General features: G+C 43.2%; 1 protein-coding gene across 2 annotated transcripts; it reads right to left on the bottom strand.

The window, feature by feature from the left end:
* Position 1: 1 nt before the first annotated feature.
* Positions 2–23,342, bottom strand: LOC102793047 (ankyrin repeat and IBR domain-containing protein 1-like). 2 transcript variants are annotated; one of them, XM_006787813.2, is made up of 21 exons: positions 23,155–23,342; positions 19,244–19,579; positions 15,075–15,246; positions 14,818–14,949; positions 13,748–13,939; positions 11,532–11,649; positions 11,202–11,422; positions 10,529–10,617; positions 10,270–10,414; positions 9,936–10,096; positions 9,352–9,440; positions 8,976–9,106; positions 8,705–8,839; positions 7,314–7,400; positions 7,101–7,167; positions 6,724–6,869; positions 6,118–6,296; positions 5,865–5,916; positions 5,620–5,673; positions 5,348–5,471; positions 2–5,014 (listed from the first exon to the last, which is right to left on the bottom strand). In XM_006787813.2, exons 2-21 carry the CDS (start codon positions 19,429–19,431, stop codon positions 3,573–3,575), a joined length of 3,924 nt encoding a protein of 1,307 aa, XP_006787876.1. In that variant the 5' UTR covers positions 19,432–19,579; positions 23,155–23,342; the 3' UTR covers positions 2–3,572. The 2 variants fall into 2 exon arrangements, with proteins under 2 accessions (XP_006787876.1, XP_006787877.1); XM_006787814.2 differs by having other exon boundaries at positions 2–5,011.
* Between the last annotated feature and the right edge of the window lie 561 nt (positions 23,343–23,903).

Genomic DNA, 23,903 nt, shown 5'->3' with positions numbered 1-23,903 from the left:
AACATTAGTAAACTATAACAACAGTAAAAACTTACTGTGTGTAAACTAAATAACAAATAATCAGAAAACGCTACAATATAGTGCAAACGTCTTGAGATATCCTTTATACTTTGCTAGGAAAATGGATCTTCTTGACAGACATCCTTCCAGTGAAAAAGATTTCTGATAAGACCGACCAGTAGGTGTATGAACTGAAGAGCCAGATGCATTCCTGAGGTGTAAATAAAAACTGAAAGACCTTCAGAAAGCCTCAAGAACAGAGATCAAGAAGTTTGGCTGCTTAAAAGCAAAATATAAAGAAAGCAAGGGGTGACTCAAGTTTTTTGCACAGTGCTGTGTCTTGTTTAAGTCTTTGGCAGTTTGGTCATACTTAGTGAGGCTGAGATGCCGCATTGGATTTGTGCTGTAATAGCTGCATATCTAAAAATGTTCCTCCTGACAGATTACAGAAATAAATCGTGAAACTAATCAAACTGAACATTTTACACAATGAAAACAAATTAAAATAAAGAAAGCCTTCCCAAACCCCAAATCAATTTTTAAAAAAAGTAATAGAAACAAATGAAAAAAATCTAACACTTCTGTTCTCCTGAGGTGCAGCTGTGTTAAGTTTTTCAAATAAATGCAGTCTAAACCTAAAGATAATGGGTTTACTTATCATTTCCATGTACATGCTAAGAGCTGTTGCGGATTTGACAGCAGCATGAAGTGAAAAGACGTCAGTCTACCATGTACATTACGATAAATAGGAGACTAATCAGGGAACATGTTCCCTTTTCTTGCTGATGGAAGTTCAGAAATCAAAGCACTAAAACAAAAAAATAAAAATGTCACTGCAGTGCACTTTCAGTTCTTTTTATTGAGAGTAAACTTTGCACTGACACTTTCATTTTTAGTTTTGGCCACACATCAAACCCTTTCTTTTGACCAGCTGGGAATGTATCAAGTATAATCTGTGAGAGTGCAATTTTAATCTCTTAAACTCTGAAGATGTCAGATGAGGGAGCATTAAATCATAAACACTAATGCAACCGCTTGCGTGACGCCATCAATGCCACACACACAAAAAAAGGGAATATTTAGCCGCTGTCCCTCCACAGCCCCACCACACATCCGACACTCGGCAGCATGTTCCTGCAAAACAAAGACGCAGCGTGTGCCCAAACACTGACGTGAATCCCCTCCATCCTCAGGGAGCGGAGCCTGAAATGTCACAACTGCCCTCACATCTCAGCGGGCTTTGTGCAATGCTATGAGCCAACCACCTTCACAGTTCTCACTTTATCACTTCAGGTTTCAGAAAATGCTTAAAAATCAGTTTTAAGTGAGTCAGTTTGAGTTTTACAAAGGGTGTCTTTGTATTTGTCTGACATGCCATCAAAGGACATTTAAAATCCCCACATTTATTCTCATTTCACTCCCCAGAGCACCAAATCAGTCCTCATCACAGCAGGCAGTGTTTAGTTCCCTTGTAAACATTGTATTTGGGCAATAAAGTTTAAAGATTTGAGGCTTGATGACATCCCAGCAGTTACATTTCCGAGGCGGCGTCAAATCAAAGTTCAACATTCACATAAAGTGTTTTTGATCATCGTGGAAAAGCAGCGGATTCCTTCAGAGAGGCTCAAAGAGGTTTTTCATTCAGGGCTGAAAATGTGGGCGCTGCGACTCACCCGTGAGGGGGAATTAAACAAAATCAGTGTATTAAAGTGTTTTCATCATCATCTTTCATTATGAAGCATGTTTAAAAAGCAATGACACTAATAAATAGCAACAGATAAATACAATCAGAACAAAACAAAACAAAGAAAAAGGCACACAGATCCAACAACTCTGGTCTCAACAGAATAAAACATCTTCTCTATAATTAAAGGAATAAAAAGAATCAAATACAGCAGAAACCCAAACCCACATCCCATCGATTAGAGCACACTGCAGGGCGCTATAAGTAGTGGAAAAGATATGATAAAAAGTTACATAAAACCATAAAATGTGCTCACATTTACAGTATTTGTTATGCCTGCTTTGGCTCAGAAACCGCACGACTCAAAGAACCAGCTCACACGAGCACCAAACAAACAGATTCATGAATCAGTGCAGCAGCATTTTAACAATATATTCTCATTTATTTATTTTACAGTCGTATAAACACCGTTTACAGCAGCTTCTGTGAAGACAAAACTTGTGAAAGTGGCTGAAATCTCACTTTTTATGAAAAATCAGCTTGTTTAAATGTGCTGCAGTGTAAAGTCAAACTTTAAAACACATTGTGTATAATCCAAAGTGATAAAGCATATCTTAGTTTACCATCTGCTAACTGTTTACTCTTTTAATTGGTTTAACATTTAATAATTTTGATTGGACGACTTGTTTGAAGCACTTTAAACCTGTTGACTGTATTTTATTTATCAGGTTTAATAAAGTAAAGGATCATTCTGAAGTCAGTCTTCAGCTTAAAATGCCAAATTATTTCCTCCGTGATATTTGTAGTTTTTTTAAAATCAAAGCAAGTATGAATGATCCGAGGAGGTTAAATACTGGATATCATTATTCTCAGATTAATTTGATTGGTTGATGCATTACCTCATTTAATACCCACTGTATTTTGTGTGCTACGTGAGATCTGGTGCACTAACACTGAGCCAAAGTGGCAGAAAAACACTGTAAATCTCTGCAGATTAAACATGAAGATGCATCTTTGATACAAAACATTTGAAATGTGCAGCGAGTAGCAAAAAAACCAAACAAAAACAAAACAACACCCCCCCAGAACAAAAAACAGAGAACTCAATCTGCTCTGCAAACAAGCACCCACTGAACTTCCAGCTTTATGGGCGCTGCTCTGCAGCTGGGGCTGACCCCTGACCTTCACATGCAGAGAGGTGCTGTAATAGTGTGACGTTTACGCAGCAGACTGTGCCAGCCTGCTGAAAAGAAAGATCAGGACTGTATTGGCACTAACACAAACAGGCACAGTGTGCATGAAGGTCCAGAAATCAGAATTAGGCCCTCTGATTGTACAGCACGCTATAAACAGACTCCAAAGTTACAGTTATCTTCATATTTGGCTCTTGGAGCTCTGAACTGGCTTGTGGTTGGGTTAGTGTAAGAATCAAGTGTAGTTAAATGAGGCAAGTTTGGATTTCAGCATGAACAGCACCAAAACGTCACCCTGAACAAACTTAGGAGACAAACAGAAGAGGTGGGGAATTAAATTAAAATAAGAAAAGAACTAAACTAAACTAAAACATGGAGCATTTTGTTGTGTTATGATATCAGTAGCTCTCCGTTCATGGTTTAAACACTTCAAAGAATAATTTGTCTGTTTTTAGAGCAGACAAAAAGCACTTAAAAATAATCAAAACGTGTATGACATCATCTTTACTGGACAGAGTCCGCGGGTCTTTAAGTCCTCTCTAAATACAGTATAATACATACAGTAAACACTCCACCCCCCCAAACACAGGCACCACCATCACACATCTTACATCATCCATCAGTGCTTCTCTCTGATTGGTTTTCTTTCTCTTTATCTCGGCTCTACCTTCTCTTTCTCTCTACATCTGTCACTTTCACACTAGGTGTTCCTGCTCCATCCACTCTTCAGGTGACCGGTCCTCCTCTAACTGAAGGACGAGGTCTGAGTCTCTCTCCATTGCCGGGGCAGTGTGTGCGGGACTGTTTCCATGTTGGGAGTGTGAATGCGGGTGTGTGTGCGCTTCGTCCAGCGACAGGTCAGCCACACACCCTGCGTCCACACCCTCTTCTCCAGCGTCTCTTTTTTCCAGCTCCAGAGTGTTCGGCCTTGACGTCTTCACACCCTCGGCTCCCGGTGGGCCGGTTGCCGACCCTATGCCTACTTCCGACTCGCCCTCCAGGGGCTGCCGGATGGGGGCGGAGGTCTGGCTCTCAGTCTCGGTGTGTGTGTCGGGAGAGGAGTCTGTCTCTGTGGTGGGCGGGGAGGGGATGAGAGCCAGGCTCTGCGGGTTATTCTGGGGGTTTATGTTGTTGTTAAACCAGGCCATGATGTTATCCAGCAGCTGAGCGCTGGCTGTGGGGTCCAAGGGCTCCAGGCTCTGAGGGTCACTGGGGGTGAAAGGGCCCCCTGGGGGAATCACTGGTGAGAGCAGCAGCTCTGGCTCAAGCTCTGGAGATGGGAGGCACAACTGGGTAGGGGGCTGGGGGTCTGATTTAGGGGGGCGTTCGACGGCGTAGGCAGCAGGGCGCTCTGCGGTGTAAGAGCTGCTGTGTTCGGGGCAGGGGTTGTAGGAGCTGTCCGGTTTAGGGTTGCTGTTGTACGTGGCTGTATGTTCCCGGTTATAGGAACTAGGATGTGCGGGGTTTGGAGCGGGGAGGCAGGAGGCGGCGTGCTCAGCCTTGGCTAAATATGCACTCGAATGGCAGGAAGTCTGCTCTTTGCTGTCATAACGAGGGTCTGTGATGGTGATATGATCGAGCACATATGGGGCAGTCAGTGCACTCTGATCCTGTCTGTGGCTGCTGGGGTTGCTGCAGGCAGGTTCAGTGGTGTAAGGAGCAGCATGTGTACTTTGTATGTATGTGTGGTGTGAGCTGAGCTGCTCCTGCGTGTTTGTGTCCAGGTCGTAAGGAGTGGTTATGCTCCCCAGTTTCATAAGGCTGTCTCCCAGCTCCAGCAGCTCTGCGCTGAGGGAGGGAGGAGGCGGAGGGAGGGGGAGGGAGCTGGATACAGAAGGCTGGGAGGTGGAGTCTGTCCTGTTAGGCGGATGAGGAGGATCCAGGATGGACGCGGGGAAGGATGAGCCTCTGGCTCCTGGAGGACCCTCTGTGTTGAGAGAGTGTAAAACAGCATCGACCAGGTCTCCCACTGGAGCCGCTCTTCTCTCCTGATCCACCCTCCCCTCCATCCCTCCCTCCAGCCCTCGCTCTCGGCGCGACTCCTGCAGCGACAGCTGGATGGCCAGAAGGATGTTGGGATCGTCTTCGTCGAGCGAGCCGAGCGCTCTCCTGCGACCCTCGCCCCTCTCCGTGCCTTCTGAAACACGAAATGTCACATTAAAGCACGGACTGCTGTGCGTGGCTTGATTACAAATTGATCCCAGTGATCGATGGCTCTGGGTGCTTCGACTGGAACAGACTGATGGAGCAATAAAGTAAAATCCCATTTACTGGTTGTCTTGTGCACTGACAAGACAATTTATTAATATAGGCAGGGTCCAGAACAGAGTGTTTGCCAATATACTGCCTGTACCGGCTGAATACAGAACAATAAATTAATGAACACTATGCTGTATTAATCTGAAAATCTTTTTTTTGTTAAATACTTTATATAAGCCAGTTATACGGTGTATTAAAATGCTTGACACACCTGTGTTGTCACTCCTCCTGCTGGTCTCTGGTGTGTTACTGCTGCTTCTAAGGCTGTGCAAACTCAGCATGTCTCCTCTGCGCCGTGGTCTGTGTCTGCGACGGTACTGGATGTCAGCATAATCCTGCAAAGAGTTATTCGAGTTCTGTTATAAGAAAAAGACAACTTGCGGGAGCTATTTTGTGTCAGGCAGCATCAAAATCTCAAGCACAGAAAACAACATTCAGCCCATCATGCTTGTCCCTAAATATGCCAAAAAACTGGTGAATTACCTGCGACTGTCTCTCTCTCTGATCTGCTCCCAGTACGGAGTGCCGACTTCCCATCTTAACACACATAAGCAAACTATGTCAGCTGCTGCCGCCGCAGTCATGCATTAATACAACCTCATACACAAGTAGGTCACTAAAGCGGAGGTTTAGGAAGTAGCATTAGCGAGGCATGAGCCAAGATATTAGCAGAACAAAGAGAAGTTGGTGTTTGTGAGTGTGGTGTGACAGAAGGCGTTTGTGTTTACCTCAGGAGAAGCAAAGCCAAGGTACTCCCAATCCCACGATCCTCCAGGGTAACTGAAATGAATGTTAGCACACAATTACTTTTTTTTAAAGCACATTTGAAGCAAACTAAACAACACTCAGCTTCAGTTTAAGTTCTTATGCCACTTCTTTATCCCCTGAATCCCTCTAAGTGGCTCTATGTAGTGAATTTGTTAACTTGAGCCAAAGGAGAACCATATTGTCTCTCTGTGCGTTGTGTGTGTGCTTTCTTACTTCCTGCGAGGAGGCTCTGGAGAGTCATTGGGAGCGACGCCACGGGCCACTGATGCCAAGAACTCCTGCCTCTTCTGCTGCACCAGGCGGGCCGCGCTGATGATCTTATGGCACGGCGTCCTTAGGTACGGACGGTTGACCTTCTGGGCCAGATCCTCTACGACCATCTCTAAGTCAGTCTGGGAGGACAAACAGAAGAAAGTGTTGAACACTGTCTTCCCTCCGTCAGACTGTGTAATCGTCTTGCAATCAACAGTGGTAGGTTGATCGTGCTGCTCAACTTCTGCATGACCACTTGGTTGCATCAAGTACTTACACTTGCAAAAATAGCGCAATCACTAATTTTTCCTAATAAGAGGTTTCCATTTCTAATCTAGTGTGACTAAAATGCAAAAAAACCCAAAAAACATTAAACTGACTCTTTTGCATGTAAATTTTAACGGATGTACCCAGTCCTCTGTCCACCAAGGCCATAATACACCCCAGAATTTGTTTATGTTCTACACAGTTCACCCCTACAGAGTCCAGGAATCCCTGTAGGCACTTCAGGGGAGTTAGTCCTGTTCATGCAGAGGATGCACACTTGTTGGATATATATTAAATTACCTGCATTAACTCAAATATCTCTTTCTGGGTGCTGCCTTGCTGGAGGAAGAAGCCGTATGGGTAAGAGCACTTCAGCACGCGCCGCGTCTTCAGCAGCTCAGTCACGCCGTCCTCAATGAAGCGCGTGTCTGGGGGAGTGCCTTCACCTGCAGAAGAAAAGACACGCATTTTACAGCTAGCCATGACTTTAATGAGCACAGGATTAATGTCTTATGACCTGGATGCACCAAAGCTTGGGTGTGAGTCTGAAAGGCATGATCTATTTGCGCTTTGGCAAAAACAAATATGCTATTCTCTGGCAAACGGCTTGCAGCTGACAAGCAGTTTACTCAGACTTCTTTTGAATCCTTTTCATGAGATCAGTGCAGGACACTTACGGCTAATGAAGGCCCTGCTCAGCTGCTCCATCTTCTCTTTAGCCGTTTTTAGCAGCTTTTGTTCCAACTAACACACACACACACACACACACACACACCAACACACAGAAGAGAGAATACACACACCAAATGATCACATATGTTTCTCTGGAAGCATTTTAAATTTTTGGGCGAGGTTTGCATCGTTATGAACGTATCTGTCGAGTGTATTACCTTGTAACTGTGTTCATGGTTCTTGAAGCGAGTGTAGTAGTGCATGAAACGGTCCAGCTCCTGGAAACTTTTGTGCTTCTTTTCTGCCTGTAAAAAAGAAAAACTCTTACTCCTCTGTGTGTGTGTGTGTGTGTGTGTGTGTGTGTGTGTGTGTGTGTGTGTGTGTGTGTGTGTGTTCACTCACTGTACTCAGTGAAAGAGACTGAACAACTTGTATATTTGTGTGAATATAGACTCACTCAGCTATACCTATTTAGCTGCTCATTAATACATATATCTAATCAGCCAATCACATGGCAACAACTCACTGCATGTGGACGGGGTCCAGACAACCCTTTGAAGTTCAAATTGAGCATAAGAGCGAGGAAGAAAGGTGATTAAAGGGATTTGGAATGTGGTGTTGTTGATGGTCTGAGTATTTAAGAAACTGCTGATCTACTCTAAGGTTTACAGAAAGTAAGAAGAGAAAATATCCAGTGAGCAGCAGTTCTCTATGTGAAAATGCCCTGTAGATGCCAGAGGTCAGAGGAAAAAGGGCACACTGCCATGAGCTGATAGGAACACAAGAGTAACTCAAACAACAACATTACAACTACGACATGCAGAAGAGCTAAGAACAGGAAACAGTGAAATTTGACAGAGGATTGAAAAAATGTTGCCTGGTCTGATGTGTTCCAATTTCTGCTGCCAATGACAAAGTCAAAAATAACATGATAGCTTACTTATTTAGGTATATAAATGTGTACGTATAGACATAGATATATGATTGTTTATATAATGGTAATTATATTTTATGTAAAAAGGAGAGGGAGAGGAAGGAAGGGAAGGGGAAAGAGAAGAAAAAAAACTATGTCACTGTAAATGAGATACATACTTTGTTGCTTGATTTGAATAAAAAAAGAAAAAGAAAAAAAAAATAACATGATAGCATGGATCCATCCTGGCTTGTATCAGCAATTCAGGCTGGTGTTGGTCATTTAATGGTGTGGAGGCCCCCTAGTACCAAATAACCATCGTCTAAACACCACAGCCGCTCCATCCCTATATGGCCACAATGTAAGAGTCTTCTGATTGCCACTTCCAGCAGGTTAATGCACCTTGTGACCTCTGTGGCCTCCACAGTCACCAGATCTCAATCCAATCGAGCATCTTTGGGATGCGGTGAAACACGAGATTCACATCACAGCTGGGCAGGCAACTGTGTGACCCTATTATGTCAATATGGGCCAAAATCGAAGAGCAATGTTTTCAGGGGGAAAGGGGGTCCAACCAGGTACTAACAAACTGGACCAAAAAAAAAGTGTCCAGCAAGTGTTTTTACATCAGTGGAAGCTTATATGGGATAAAGTGTGTGTGTATTCTCCATTTTATGAGTGAGTAAGTGTTTATACCTCTACAGTCATCTCTTTGGACTGCTCTTCAAGCTGCTGGATGACCTCATAGCGAGTACAGCGATAGTAGCCACCTGTTGATGAGCTGTGTTTCTTCCACTCCTCCAGACAGATCCAACAGAAGTCATACTTACACTACACAGAGAGAAAAACATCAAGGTTAATTTATTAGGAATAAAATTAAATAAAGAAAAAAAAAAATTATTACACCGAGCAATCAACATTCATGCCTTTAAACGAAGACACACAGCAGACAGAGTTTAGTGTTTACCTTGGCACACTGCATGTGGTTGCAGCCCTCATTCTTCTGAATGGGAGACTTGCAGTTGGCACACGGTTTGGAGTTGGTCAGCAGCCACAGGCAGTTAGCAGCATCCTCATAGGCCTCGCTCACACCTGCCACTGTGGGAAAGCACACACAAACACACAGGTGGACGCACACACATTAGCAACATCTCTGCAGTCTAACACCTGGCCTGCAGACACATTCCGGCACATTACGCAAATATTAGTGACTTAAACACCTGCCAGCATCACATAAAATACAGCAGGCACATCCAGATAAGACGTCCTGACAGCTGCTCTTAACTACCATATTGCTGGGCAGCTAAAGTTACAGTAAAACAAACAAAACAGCACAGGCATACACTCTTCAGGCTTCATCTCTGTGACTTTCTGGAGCCAGTTCCTCCACATCTGACAATCACATGGCTCGTGGGCCTCGCCAAGGCACTCCCTGCAGACACCGGGAGATAAAGAGAGAAGTTAATAAAGTCAAATCCAGCTGACCAAGACTACATAAGCATAAGAGCAAACACTGAATCCTAAGAGTTTCTGGGAATAAAGAAAACAGAGAAGGGAACACAAAGAGAGAAAGAAGTAAAAGTTTCTGATAAAACAGATTTGGCTGGCGTGGTTTCAGATTAAACAGTAATAACTCTTTTTTGCGTAGTAAGTTAGAAAATGTGTATGCACATTTCATAAAACAATATTTATTCATGCCATTATAATCTGCGTGCACAATGCTGACGTTACTGCTCACACAGCAGCCTTTGTCCAGCTGCATGTACATAAAATGACGATAATATTTAGGTGTTCGGGTTAAATAACACACTAGCCTGTAATGTAACAGATCCAGACTTGTGTCCGGCTTTGCTAAATTACAGGCATACACTCAGTGACAGTGTCAATAAAACATGGCCATGTCTGAATCATAAATCCTGCAGCTTACCAGCAGAAGAGGTGACCCTTTCCACAATCAACAGCAGGTGAGGGCAGAAGGGGGAAGCTTGACGGGTCAGTGTCCCCCGGGCCCGGTCGGGTCAGCCTCACCGCCCGCTCGCAACGAGCTGCAGGACACCAACGGATGGATGGATTGTTCTCCACAAATGCCTGCAAACGGGGATGTTGGAAACAATGTCAGAGAACAGACAGGGAACTTGAAGAGAAGAAGTGAATCAGAGAACCTTGAAGAAACAAAGAAAATGTTACTAAATAGTGCAACAAGAAGCAGAACAAAGGCCCAGTCTTGAAGAGAAGGTGCAAACGATTATTTTGACTTCTACCTTGATGTCAAACTGCAGATAGCGCTGGTCCATCTCTCTGGAAACCACGCTCTCTATCACATGCACAGGCACAAGCTGGTAGCACTCATACGCCGGACAGAAGATATTATGAGCATCTCCCTCCTGAATCTTTACATTGAGGAACCTGAGAAACACACACACACAGAGAACTGAGCTAAAAACACATCTGCTTCAATTAAAAAAAAAAAAAAAAAAAACCCCACACACACGCTTACACACTGAATGTTCATGCGCGTACCCTTCCCAGCAGGCTCTGCAGAACTCGTGGCCACAGGACATGTCCACTGGGTCCTCAAAGACTGAGATGGAGCAGAGACAGATTCCACACTGCAGGGGGGACGGAGCAAATCAGTCACATGATTTCAAATTATTTTTATTCTGTTGATAAGATTACTTCTCTTTGACATGTCATTTCCATCCTCATACACAGAGGAGAAATACAATAGCAGAACCAGTTCAGGATGTTCCGTCTTTGATTAACTCTGTACTTTTGAGGCCACAGATTGCTGGACTGTTGTACTTTAGCCATATCAGACTCTCTGGCATTTCTTCTACGGCCCAAACAGCTTTTATCTTATTCTGCAAATGTTCCACCTCACAGGTCAAACATTCTGAAAACCTAACAGAAAACCTCAACGTTGATTTTCTGGCAGACTTCTTTAAGACTGACAGTAAACCAGAGGCTAATGTTTATATGGAATGACAAAGAATTACTGCTGATGGCCTTGAACCTCTTTTTAGTAGGATTAGACATTAACCTTCAACCATTAGATAAATGAGACATCTTTTTCTGCCTTCAAAAAGAAAGAGCACAAAGAGTCTACCCTGTACTAAATATGCCTTCATACATGATCTATTTTTCATCATGAATGACTGATGTTCTTATATTAACATATATCACCACTGCTCACCATGGCCAGGCCCTCCTCTCCAGGCGTGAGGCAGCTGTCGGTGGTAGAAGTGAGAGTGAGAGTGAGGGGAGAGCGTGGGGTCCTAGGAGTGCGGGGGGAGGGCAGGGTGTCCCAGGCGTTGTACCCGCTAGGCGGTGGGGTCGGCATGGTGACACCTGAGCGCTGGCAGCAGCCCTCAGCGTCGGACATCCAGGCTTCCAGAAGCTTTTCTCTGTCCCAGTCTGAGCAAGTCAAACGTTATTAGAAAGACTGAGACAATCGCATGCATCGTGACAACAGCACTGCGAGGGTTAGTTAAGGTCACATATGAACGTCAACTTTATGACAAACCATGTGCTCGAAGCAGGGCCTCTGCAGTGAAGAGGGGGGCTTGCAGCATGTCGGCTGTCTCTACAATCAACATGTCCTTCAGCCTGCGCAGATCCTGAATCTTCAACCCCTCATAAGGCTGAGAGGATACAGAGGGGGAGAAATGTTAAGAAGAGAAAGAGAAAAACCCGCAGTCAGAGGGAAGGTAAAAGATGGAAACAGAAAACAAAAACAGAATATAAAATATAAGACTGAAAAATGTTAAAAGAAGTGAAAAAGATAATGTGGAAACGATAAAAAGGACTGGGATGTGGGGCAGTCGGGGTTGGGGGTGGAGGTGGGTGAGACAGATTAAGCATTAGCATGGATTTGGCTGCAGGAAGGAAGATCAAAATGCTATCAGCTGGCAGCAGCCGCAGCTATACAGCGGTGCTGGTGACCTCGGTTTAACTGGGACTCAGAGACGTGGTGTGTGTATCTGTGTATCTGTGTATTACTATATACATGTAAGAACCACTGTAAATTGTGGATTGTGAAGAGAGAACATCAACAAGGGACAATCTGGCCAAGAAGCTGGAGACCCGAGTAGAAATATTCTGAAAATCTATAAGCAGTGTCTGCGCAAATGCAGAACACAAAACACTAAGTACAGTTCAGGTTAGACACAGTGTTGAAACAAAATCAGATACATGACCTTCAAAATACAGACAGCACATTTCGCCCCCAGATTGTTTTAATCTACACAGATTAGCAATGGTGACCTCACTGTCCTAAGATATATAGTCGTGAATCTGAAAAATAAACACACTGTACGAGTTCATGAGGGCAACCATCTACCTCTTTATCTTCACATGATTTAAATTTGACCAGATATGCTTACACTTCTTATTTTCTATCATATTCATGTTACAATGATAAACGCTTATGTTGATGTCCAAAGTTTCAAATAATGAGGTCAACGTGCGTGTAAGTAATCCGTGTAAGCCTAAAGCTCAGGATTCAGAGCGCCATAAACGCTCTGCTTCACGGACAGAGCGCCTAATCTTGGATCTTTATGATATCAGTGGAAACTGATAACAATTCTCAATATGGTCATCTGAGGCACACAGCTCCGACTGTGAGACAGAAGCTCCTTGCCGTTTCGGTTTTTTAGTCATGATGGGCGACCACTCTGAAGAAAGCTGTCTTAAAGAGAGAGGAGCTAAAACAGCTTGTTCCAGGCAGTAGCTGAGCTTAAGTGCTGCACAAACATAAAATAAATACAGATTATTCTATACTGTGAATTAAGCAAAGCTATCCTTGATTAGAGCTGTGCCATATCATATAATGGCAATAATGCCGGTATAAATTCTGGGCTTGTCTCATTGTGCAACAACACAGACAAGCAGACACATCTGAGAGCGAAAGCTACGTGTCATTCTCTGATAACAATTCAGTATCTAAAAAAGGAGCCACTACAGTACTTTGCAAAATATGCAAGAAACATTAAATTGGTTTCACCACTTGAGGCAAAACAAACCATTGAGTACAACCAGGCTATCAAGAAATGCGAGGAGCAGATACTAGCAATCAAAACTTAAATGACTGCACCGAGTCCCGCTGGAGCGCTCACTAGCTGCACTCCATATGACAAGAAGACCAAGCTGTGGATGGAAATTTCTGATGCATTTATATGGTGGTAAATGAGGGCTTTAAGCAACTGGTTAAAAAGCTTGACCTGCTATTGTACGTTCATGCTGCTGCTGCTCTGAATCAATGTCAGTAACTTAATGAAAAAGAAGAATGGAAATGCTGTTCATTTCATTTGCACTAATAAATGCTGCTACCTGCAAGCTGCAATCACAGATAATCTGCTATTAGTAGTATTTTTTTTTCTCCATTATCACCAAACCCTAGCATAGATATAGTCCAAAAGTGAAAATAGGGAGCTGGAAATGCTCCACTTAAAGAGTAATCTGGTGTAATAACATTATTGCCATACATTTACCGGTCCTCATTATCTTCATAAAACAAAAAGTCGAACCTTAAATCTGATAAATATTTCAATTCTTGTTTGAATTTGTACACAAGAGTGTTTTCTATTCAAAAATGTAATCATAAGATCTAAATGAACATGCTTGTGCACAGTAAGGATACTCCTTGTCAAGCAAATGTTTTAAAGACGCAACAGTGACTAAAAAGCTTAAAAATAACTTAGGCCAGCAGGGAAACCCTACATCGGGTAACCACGGTCTCACCTCCTTGTACTGCAGCAGGTTGGTTTCACCGTGTGCGTCTGTGTTTGACTGCTGAGCTGAAGAGGAGGAGAAAACCATCTGCGACTCCAGGCTGAGGGCCAGCTCGGTGTGGTGGTGCCGCTCGGCGTGATCGCATGGCGTCAGCTTGTCTTCGTCCTCCACAAAAAGGTCCGCCTCACTCTGGATCAGCAGCTAGAGGAGGGACGAGGCAACAAAAGGAAGGGGAGAAAGAGGGGAGAAATAGATAATAGAGAGAAACAAGAAATTAAGGCACTTTCAACAAATGACGCAGAGGAAGGAAGAGGCCAAGACAATGGGAGCAAACAGCAGGAACACAAAGGGGAAGATGAGAAAACAACAGGACAGGAAAGCAAAAATATGGGAAAGGGGAAGAGATGAAAAAAATTACAAGAGGAGCAAAGGCAGACAGTGAAAGAGATTAAAATCAACAGGAGTCAAAAGACAGTTTTTGGTAAGTATAGATCAAGAAAGGTTGAAGGAAGGATGGAGAAGCCAACGGAAAAGTGTTAAAACTTTTTATCTTAAAAAAAAATCGAATTTCTGATTTTCACAGGGTCATACATGTGAAATTTATGCAAACTTTTATTCCAGAAGAGGTTATTTTTCTGCCTAAGTGCTCGTTTGAGCTGGTAAAATACAAAGCAGATCTACGAGGAGTTGGCATAATTCAAAATCATTGGATTGTAGATTATTTGACTGTTCCAGTTACATAAAATACAGATCACCCGCAGAGAAAATAGAATTTGAACTTAAATTGACCTTTGGGTAGTGACTACACATGCAAGCATTCATACAGGGTTAAAAGAGTCTGTTACTTAACAGAAGTATCTGTATTTTACTGTCATTACAACCACTTCATATTCAAAAAGTGTATTTTAACTTTGAATCAAGTAAATCCCATTTTTAAAAAAGGGTTAAATTATTGTTTTGTAAGCACTGCCCTGCTTTTTGACCTTTGGTTGAAGGTCAAACCTCTTTGTTGGACTCCAAACATTTTCATATGCATGAAAAACCCTGGAGTTTGAATAGCGTCCAAGACTTTGTCTCACCTCCACACAGCTCTTCATGCCTGCAGCGGCAGCATAGTGCAGACAGGTGCTGTGGTGGTTGTCGGTGGCGTTAACATTAGCTTTCTCGTACTGGCCTCCCTCTAGCCTGGCCCCAGTCCAGTTCAGGATCATCTGGTAATGGAAAGACACACCACATGCTTTGTTATCAGCTGTGGCTTCATAGAATGCAGTTTATTCCCACTGCCATGCAAGCGTATACACTAATCTATATTTGCCCCCCCCTTGTGCGTCTGTACCTGCAGGCAGTCTGCACGGCGCTGCTCGTCCCTCTGTGGTCTGGCCAGTCGTGGTGACAGCGCTCCCTCTGGCAGCAGCAGGATCTGTGGGCCTTGGCACAGCACATGCAGGCAAGTCTCATTGTGCACATTGCGCTTGTTGGGGTTTCCTTCTTTGCTGAACAGGAAGGACCTAAATGATGCAGACAAGAATGAAGAGATTAGATAAAAGAGGGTAAAACCGGTTCAGAGGTATTCACATGTGAGGAAAGGCCTGACAGTAACTTGAAACAGAGTCAAAGAGAAGAGGAAGATGAATTATGGAAGTAAAATGGACAGTGAAATGAAGAGACACGGTAAAGATGGCATAATATCGACTATTTCTGTTAACATCTCTGAGATAATGGACATGCTGGCTGACGGGTGTGAGCGCAAACACACGCACACAAACACACACACTTAGCGGGTGATGGATGTGCCAGTTGCTCTGGGAGTAAGACTGTAGCTGCAGTTCTGTTTAGTAAAATAGTTTTCCCTGCTTTATGTCTGTGGAAACCTCCATTTACTGATTACCTCTCCACTCTTTTATATGCCTCAGCACATTTCCCTTTTCAAGTTTCTTTTTACATTTTAAAAACCAAAGTCTTTTTGTTTTTTTTTCCCCCCACACCTTCCTATTTGCGATAAAGCGAGCGAGGAAAAACAGATTCTTTTTCATCAGCGGCACAGCACAAATAGTATTGCACATGAAATGACTCTCTCTAATGCAAATCCAATAAAAGGAGAAGAAAAAAATTGGATGTCACAGGATTTACAATTGTAAGGACACCAGCTGAAAAGAATTTGTAAAGCCTCGCCCTCTCTTGCACAATTTGGACACGGCAGTCGATGCTTCTGAATTTGAAGTTTCTCAGTGTGTAGTCCTTCAGTTTATTCCTCCACTGCTGCCCTGCTTTTCCACTTTTGACCCTCTTATCCTGTCAGCCACAAGCCCCTGCAGCTTCTCTCTAATGACAGTGCACTGCCGATTCATCCGCACAGCAATAATCACTAATTATTCCCTCCCAACTCCAACCCAATACCCCCTCCACACACATATACATGCACAAATCCCGATGTTCAGGATGGATGGCCCTAATATAAGCAGGCTGTGGGGAGGTCACATGTTTTGTGTTGTTGCTGTGAAGTTATTAGTGGAGGGCAGGAAACCTCAGCGGAGCGTTAAAACTAACTACTTTGTCGTACACATGGCTGAAAAGCAAATCAGCTTGAGGAGACTCAATGCGTCCAAGATATAAATAAAAAAATGAATAAATGAAGTCGGCAGATGAAATGTACTCTTTTGATTCTTTCAACAAAAGAAAAACAAGCTGTTCACAATGACGTCCGAGTTGTTATTTACATATTTTTTCCTGTGACTTGTCGTGGAGGAAGGGTTACACTTCCTGAACTACACCCAGTTTTCCAGTAATAGGTCTACTTGAGATTTTCCAGTTTGCACTTCTCACGGGATTACTTGCCAATTCGACCCACAGAGACGACTAGCAGAGAGCGAATAAACACGAAGCAGATACGTGTTAAAAATAATCTGAAACAGACTCTCCATCCAGCAGCCCACGCTCGTCCTCTGTGAGTCTTTATTTTGTCTGAGATTTCTCGGTCGTCTCTCTATTGCCACTGTCCAACTGAACTGCTGGAACAAAGAAGCCTTTCCTCTGATGCTTATCAGGAGCAGAGCGCTGCGTTCAGCACGCCTCTCTGGCCCATTATAGGTTAGTAGGAAGGAACACAAATAGCACATGGATTGATTCACTGTGTTATATTCTCAGACGCATTAAGCAGTTGCAGAGTCTCAGTTTTTTTCCACCTCCTTTAAACACACACGGCCGTGTGCACACATGCAGATACACAGATAATGCACCCCCGCCCCCCCGACCCCCCATAATCATGGTAAGAAAGGCTAAGAGAGAGAGGACAAATGTGAGCAGGAGGAGGAGGAGAGGAAGACTACTGAGTCACTGAATGAGCTGTCATGGTCAAGGCCAGCAGCTTGATTATCTCTGCAGGAGGTAACAAAGGCCCACTGGTGTGCTGCTTGCTATATTTTTCTATAGTTTGACCCCTTTTCTTAAGGCTGTGTTTGACTTAGTGACTCTGGTTTTTGTCAGTCTGTTGACTTGATTGCTGTTGATGGTGCTGTCTGTCTATTTCTGCAAACTCTTGTTTTGAGAAAGTGTGCAGGCGGTGAAACTCCTCACAGCACAATAGCCATGCAATGAATTCAAATCTTTTAATACTCTTAAAGAGGAACTGTAGTGATTTAGCACCGCACTTCATTAAGCAGAGAGACTCACAAGAAAGAGCTTTAAAGGAATGCACACAAAAGCGGATGGAATTTCCCAGTAAGACTTGCATAGTACTGGAAACACACTATTCCCAGAAAGCCTTAGATCAGATCTGCCTCTCCAGCATCCTTATCAACTTCTCAAAATTGTAATACAAGCTTAGTCCACATACTCTGTGAAGTCTATGAAGCTTTACATGAGATGACCTTAACAGCTGTATTTTCAGACATTAGGAAGCTTCGTGCTGATGCAAAAATATTCTAACAAGAAGCAAGAAATGTGCCAGTGAAGCTAAAAAAACTGAAATGTTTTAGTTACTTTATTTACCAGGATGTTGTGTTTGTCTTTGACTTCACTACAGTGTGAATGTCTTGCTAGTTTCTCTGTAATTTCTCTCACCAGATTTCAGTTTGCAGCTATTACTGCGTGTGTGCGTGTGTGCGTGCGTGCGAGAGAGCAAGCAGGCGGGGCACAGTAGAGCAAGCAGCATGGTAGCAGAGCAGGAGTGCTACTTGAGTTTATGACAACTTGTTAGCCTGCAGCAAACATCCAAGAGGTGTTAATTTGTCGAACAACCAAAGGCGGACAGATGCTGGAAGCTACTTAGACCACAAGTAGCTCAGTGTCTGATTTATAGAGGAACCACCTAAGGCCTCAATCACACAGGCCTAGAGATTGGTCAGTGACCATCTGGTCAACCACCGTTCACAAAGGAAAAATTTATTGGCAAGCGGTAGTTTGAAGCTGCTGGTTTTTGATAGGTGAAATTTGTCACAAGCCACTTTTCAACTGCTTTGGTTGCTAGCAGGTTCGTGTGATTGCTTGTAGTTTGTATGAAAGATGCCGACTTGTCTGCAAATGCTTGCAAAGTGACAGTGAAACTCTGGAGACCAGAGACTCTCCGATCCCCACCATCCACTGCTCTTTCTGTATATTTAGGGCTGTGCAGTTTCTATGTCTGGAATGGTGATTGTACAACTTTTACACAGAAGGCTACATTCTCCACTTCTGGTTTGTGAAGCATTCTCAAGTGTCACTACAGCTCTTAAGAGTAAATACCAAGTGTTTACAGACAAGTCGGCATCTTCCACGCAAACTACAGGCAATCTGCTATCAACCAGAGTAATCACAAAGAAGTTTTCAATGCAGCACTCTCTTTACGATCAATTTCCAGCAACCATTCACCAACCAGTCAGGGAATAACATTTTTCCCCAGCGACCAGCAGGGAGCAGCAATCACTCTCGAGGTCTGCGTGACTGAGGCCTAACAAATCCAGGAGGACCAGCTCGTTTTAAAGACAGCAATACTTAAGCCAAGTTTTCTTCTGTGCTGAATAAAACAAAACAAAACAGAATGACAGAGAAAACAGCCGTTGTGTGCACGGTCAGCCTAGAAATAGCAGTTCTGATAACAGGTCCCGTGAACTCATCGCGTATTAAAACAACAACAAAAAAAATAAAAATCAGAACCTTTAACGAGACTCTCAGAAGTGCTCATTCAAGCCATTCGTCATTTTTGAGATGGTGGCTTGCAGTTTTATATCTTACAAAGTAAGTGCCTTTAAGGGTCTAACTACATTTTATTTCCACAGCTCCTCATGGCTAATGCACTTTCCCCGCTCCCTGTAACATCATTTACATAATCTTACAGTATATATGCGACTGGCGTCTTTGGGCCTCCGCACATTAAGTGGCCTTTCTTGCCATCAAAGGCAATTACAGATATGGTGATTCTCAGAAATGTCTTAAATCTGACATGCTGCTAATTGTTATTCAATTTAACATGACTCACTGCCCTCCTAACTGCACTGGATAACTGCTGCATTGCATGAGACTGACTTTTACCTGAGCAGACGTGTCATGGCGTGGCGGCACACATAGTGCATGGGTGTGTTGTGCTGGTACTGCTCTCCATACGATGCGTTTGGGTCCAGACCGTCCCTGAACTGAGGGTTGCCCTCGTACAGCTGCCAGGCCAGGGCCTCGTCACCGTTCACAAGGGACTTGCGGAACTTGGTGGCTGTGTTTCCCATCGCTTCGGGCTCGCAAACGGCCACCTAAAACGAAGCTGTGGCCAATGCCTCACTACTCCTCTCTTCCTCCTCCTCCTCCTCCTCTTTCTCCACCCCCCCGTACTCCACAGGTCACGACTTAGAGCAACATGGTTCAGCGTTTCCTTCCCTGCAAAGAAGAGAAAGGTCGGAATTGATTAGAGAGAAAATGAAGGTGGAAAGAAGGAATAAGAGCAGATGAAAAAAAGGCAAACAATCGATTGAGTCCATTCATTGATTAGCTGTGTGTTAGATGGACAGATGCCATTTTATAGAAAATAGAAAAGAAAACCGAGGGACAGAAAAAAAAAGACCGTTGTAAAGAAGCCAGGCCAGAGGGGAAGGTTGATGATATCCAAGCCATTGATTTGTTAGTTGGTTGATGAAAGACACAGTCGATATTACCACAGCTGACCATTCTGGACCATTGTGTCCAGTTAGGTCACTGTTGTAAGATAAAAATAAAAAAAAATAGAATCTGCATGTCTTCCACTGTTTACATGCTCTTCTGCTACTGAGACTCTGAGAGTGTGTTAAACCATGCAGCACTAACATGCTGGACCCAAACCAGTTTTACTTTGCCCCTCAGCCGCTAAACCAAAGAATCACAAGCGTCACAGCTATGGCTGCCCCAGCAGAGCTTACTCTCCCAGCAACAGCTTATAGACCTACTGCAGATTCACAGATTATCAAAATATAACCGTTGGATTCCCACCATTTCCTTAAAAAGAAAAAAAAAAAAGATATTTTACTGGCCTGGAAAGCTTTTTTTTTTTTAAATTATATATCTCTCTATATCTCTCTCTCTCTATATATATATATATATATATATATATATATATATATATATATATATATATATATATATATATATCTCTCTCTCTCTCTCTCTCTCTCTCTCTCTCTCTCTCTCTCTCTCTCTCTCTCTCTCTCTCTCTCTCTCTCTCTCTCTCTCTCTCTCTCTCTCTCTCTCTCTCTCTCTCTCTCTCTCTATATATCTATATATATATATATATATATATATATATATATATATATATATATATCTCAAGCAATATAAGAGATGAGAGATATGGGACACAAACAAACACTCTCTGTCCTTTCACATATTGTACATTATCTCTGCTTGATGTACTCGTCTTCTCCACCTCTCCTTCTTTCTCTCTCTTACTCACAAACACTTACACAGTTTGGTGTGCCTTTAACACACGGTATTACATGCTGTAATGAGTGGACTGTGTAATGAGTGCATGGGCCTCTGTGTGTATTGCGCTGTTGAGGGTATCATTACAGTCTTCATTCTATAGCCATCTGTCTGGCCTTCACAAAGAGCCTCTTTTTAGCCCGGCTACAGTTGGCCGCTGGCTGGCCGGGCTCTGGAACATTTGAATAACATGGCTGACTGCCTCCCCTTTCTTTGCTGTGACAGAAAGGGACACAGACAGGAAAAATACACACTGACAGACCGGTGAATAATAGCCACTGCAAGTTCTCTCGTGATGCACACAGCAGACCGGATCTTGTGTGCGTTTGTGTATATCTGGAGGGAGGTCGTGGAGGGGGTCGTGGGGGGTGGTGGTGGTGGGGACTGTAGTTAATAGGTCAGTCTGTCTGTTTGGCTCTGTTTTGTGCATGCTGGTTTACTTCCAGTTCACTTCACATCTCCACGTACCTCCCTCTCTGTCTCTCATACTAAATAAGGACAGGAAGTTTGGACATGAAGGAATTTTGGAATTCCAGCGATCACAAGTGCCGCTGTTCACAGTGGGAGCGCAGCTATTGACTTTATTGCACGTCATTCGATGGTGGGGTGGAACTGAGGCACAGTAAGTGTTCCACTGCTTGTTAACTTGGCACTCATCTGCTAGGCTGAATTTCAGAGGCATGTTTTATGAATCACGCTTGAAAGTCAACAATATTTAGTTAGCCTCATAACACAGAGCTACTCAGAACAGGCCTCTGATACATATGGTCTTCCCCATTTTAGGCAATGCGATAGTTGTGACGTAATGACTCATGAGCTCAAGAATCCTAAACACATGAATCCCGTCAGATGACTCCCACTAACAAGGACTCAGTCATGGTGCTCGAGCTTCTCGGAAATCCAGTCAGCAAAACACCCCCATTTAGACCAAATCATGCAAAAAAAGCAATTTATGGTGAAAGTTTGGAAAGAGTCTGCAACTATTGCAACAAAACAAGTAATGGATTGCTCTTTGCTTTCTTTTTTTATAGACGAATGAATCACTTAATATCAAACAAGATTTAATGTCATTAGAATTTTGACCAGCAGTTATTTTTTACTTATTTATTAGTAAAAAATACTAGTCTCATCCTTAGTCAATAAAATGACAGAAAAGTGAAAAACTGTTGTTTCAGTGTCATAAATTGTAAGATGACACAAAAAGGACTGTCCTTACTGACCAGTGATTTATAATAGCATTCATACCAGCAAATCTGAATTTTAGAGAAGACAGAATATGGCAGTGTGTGGCTGAGTGACCAGGTTGTGGATTATTTTTCTGCTGATCCAATAACTGACTAATCATTTGAGATCTGATTACAAAACAGGCATTCAATGCTGGGTTTCAGTCAGTCCTGTTAGGCAACAGCTTAAAAGGAAAAACCATACCCTCTTTCCCCTATAGTATGGGGATCAAGTTGCTTGGTTATGTTGGTGGTGGGTTGGATGACAATGCAACCATTTGTAGGGCACACTGGGTCACTGAACAGTTTAATATGCATGAAAATGATAATAATATTATTTAAGTCCAACTGAAACACCTATTAGGAGAAATTTTGGACTGATGCAACAAATTTAGCATTGTCGTGTTTATCAAAGCTTACGTTCCTCTGATTTTTACGTTTTACCAGTTATGATGTGCTGCAAACTATTCTGAAAGTAAATTCAAAGAGGATCAAAGCATTTACGTTCAACCTGTCACCGTGTCACTAGCCTAATTAAAAGCGATCGCTTTAAATGAAAAACAAAAAACAATCAAACACACATAAAACATGACAGCCACTGGAGTGTTGCTGCTGTTATCAAAAGTTGCTGTCAGCTGTAACACGTCAGTGGTAAAACCTCAGCCAAACTCTGGGCAATCAAGCCACTCTATAAACTGCTGCGGGACAATGTATGGTCGTTAAAAGGGGCATAAAAATTGTGAGTCAACGGCAGAAGCTGCGTTACAACATTAATAATAATAAAAATAATACGATAATACAGCGCGACTGACTTCACTAGCAGCTGGGCATTTTACCAAAATTAGCTGGGTCGCCGTATATCGGCTAAATATTCAGGTCAGACCTCGTGTGGGTGTCTCCGAAGTGTGTCAGTATGAAATGGAGCACAAAACAAACAGTGGCCGACTTCTCTCTGCATGTTTGTGTCCATGCGGCCCCTCGGTTAAAGCTCCTTTGTTCAACACCCGTACAGTCTGCTTGAATTACTACCCCAACTGGGAAGCGAGTGGTAGGTGTGTAGTTTCTGTAATGCTGCCGAACAAAACGCTTTGCCGGTAGTTTTAACGTTTTCGCAGGCTGTGGCGGCGCCGCTGGGAAGCGTTAACACCCAGTGCAGCTTACCTTTCTGCCGTTACCGACGCTAGCAAAGCGTCTCTTTTCCTGTGTCAGGTTAACGTTAGCGAGATATGTTAGCCTCAACTACCTACAGCCGGGCAGCATCTCCGTCGCTCTACTTACACGGTCGTCTCACTTGGTCACTACTTCATTCGGAAACTTGCATACATCCAGGGACATTATCCTGTGGCTGTCATTCGCATCCCCGGCTGCGGTTCCGCTGGACCATCCTCTCTGCCACCGGACCCGGTGGGGACAATGATGCTGTTGCCGACAGCGGAGGGGCGAGACTGACTTGTTCGTTCTCTGTGTTGTTGTTGCTGCCAAAGGGAAAAGCGTGTTGCGCATGCGCAGCACTTACTGTCATGCAGAGAGCTTTCACCGGATTGGTCAGCTGTCTGCGCTCACTGGTTGGTTGGATAAGGTCAATATCAGTTAAGAAAATAAAAATAATAATAATAATAATATTTTTAAAATGTAATTAAACTTTAAAAATCCGAGAAGAAAAATTAAAAAGAAAAAAGAGAAACAGTAACAACATTTATGATGACGTTAATTGAAGGCATGAGTAATACTTTATTTGTCCCATATTTGGGAAATTCTTTTTGTTATAGCAGTAACGAAAACAAGAGACCTAGCTGGAGGTGCCAGAGCTGGAAATCCTAAGCCCAAAAGAACATTCATGGGTGTAGTGAAAGAGGACGTGCGAAGGAGTGGTATGAAGGCAGATGATGCTACAGTGACCCCTACAGGAAGCAGCTGAAATGATGATGATCGTCATCATCATCGTCATCATTTGTGTATGTTATTGGTTGCATGTAAATGCCTTTTATCTCTCTGATTTTGTTTATTGACCTACACCACAATTCCAA

This window comes from Neolamprologus brichardi, chromosome 22 (assembly GCF_056152115.1).
Source record: "Neolamprologus brichardi isolate AB-2024 chromosome 22, ASM5615211v1, whole genome shotgun sequence".
NCBI classification, from domain to species: domain Eukaryota; kingdom Metazoa; phylum Chordata; class Actinopteri; order Cichliformes; family Cichlidae; genus Neolamprologus; species Neolamprologus brichardi.
This window is presented reverse-complemented; position numbering and strand designations above follow the sequence as displayed.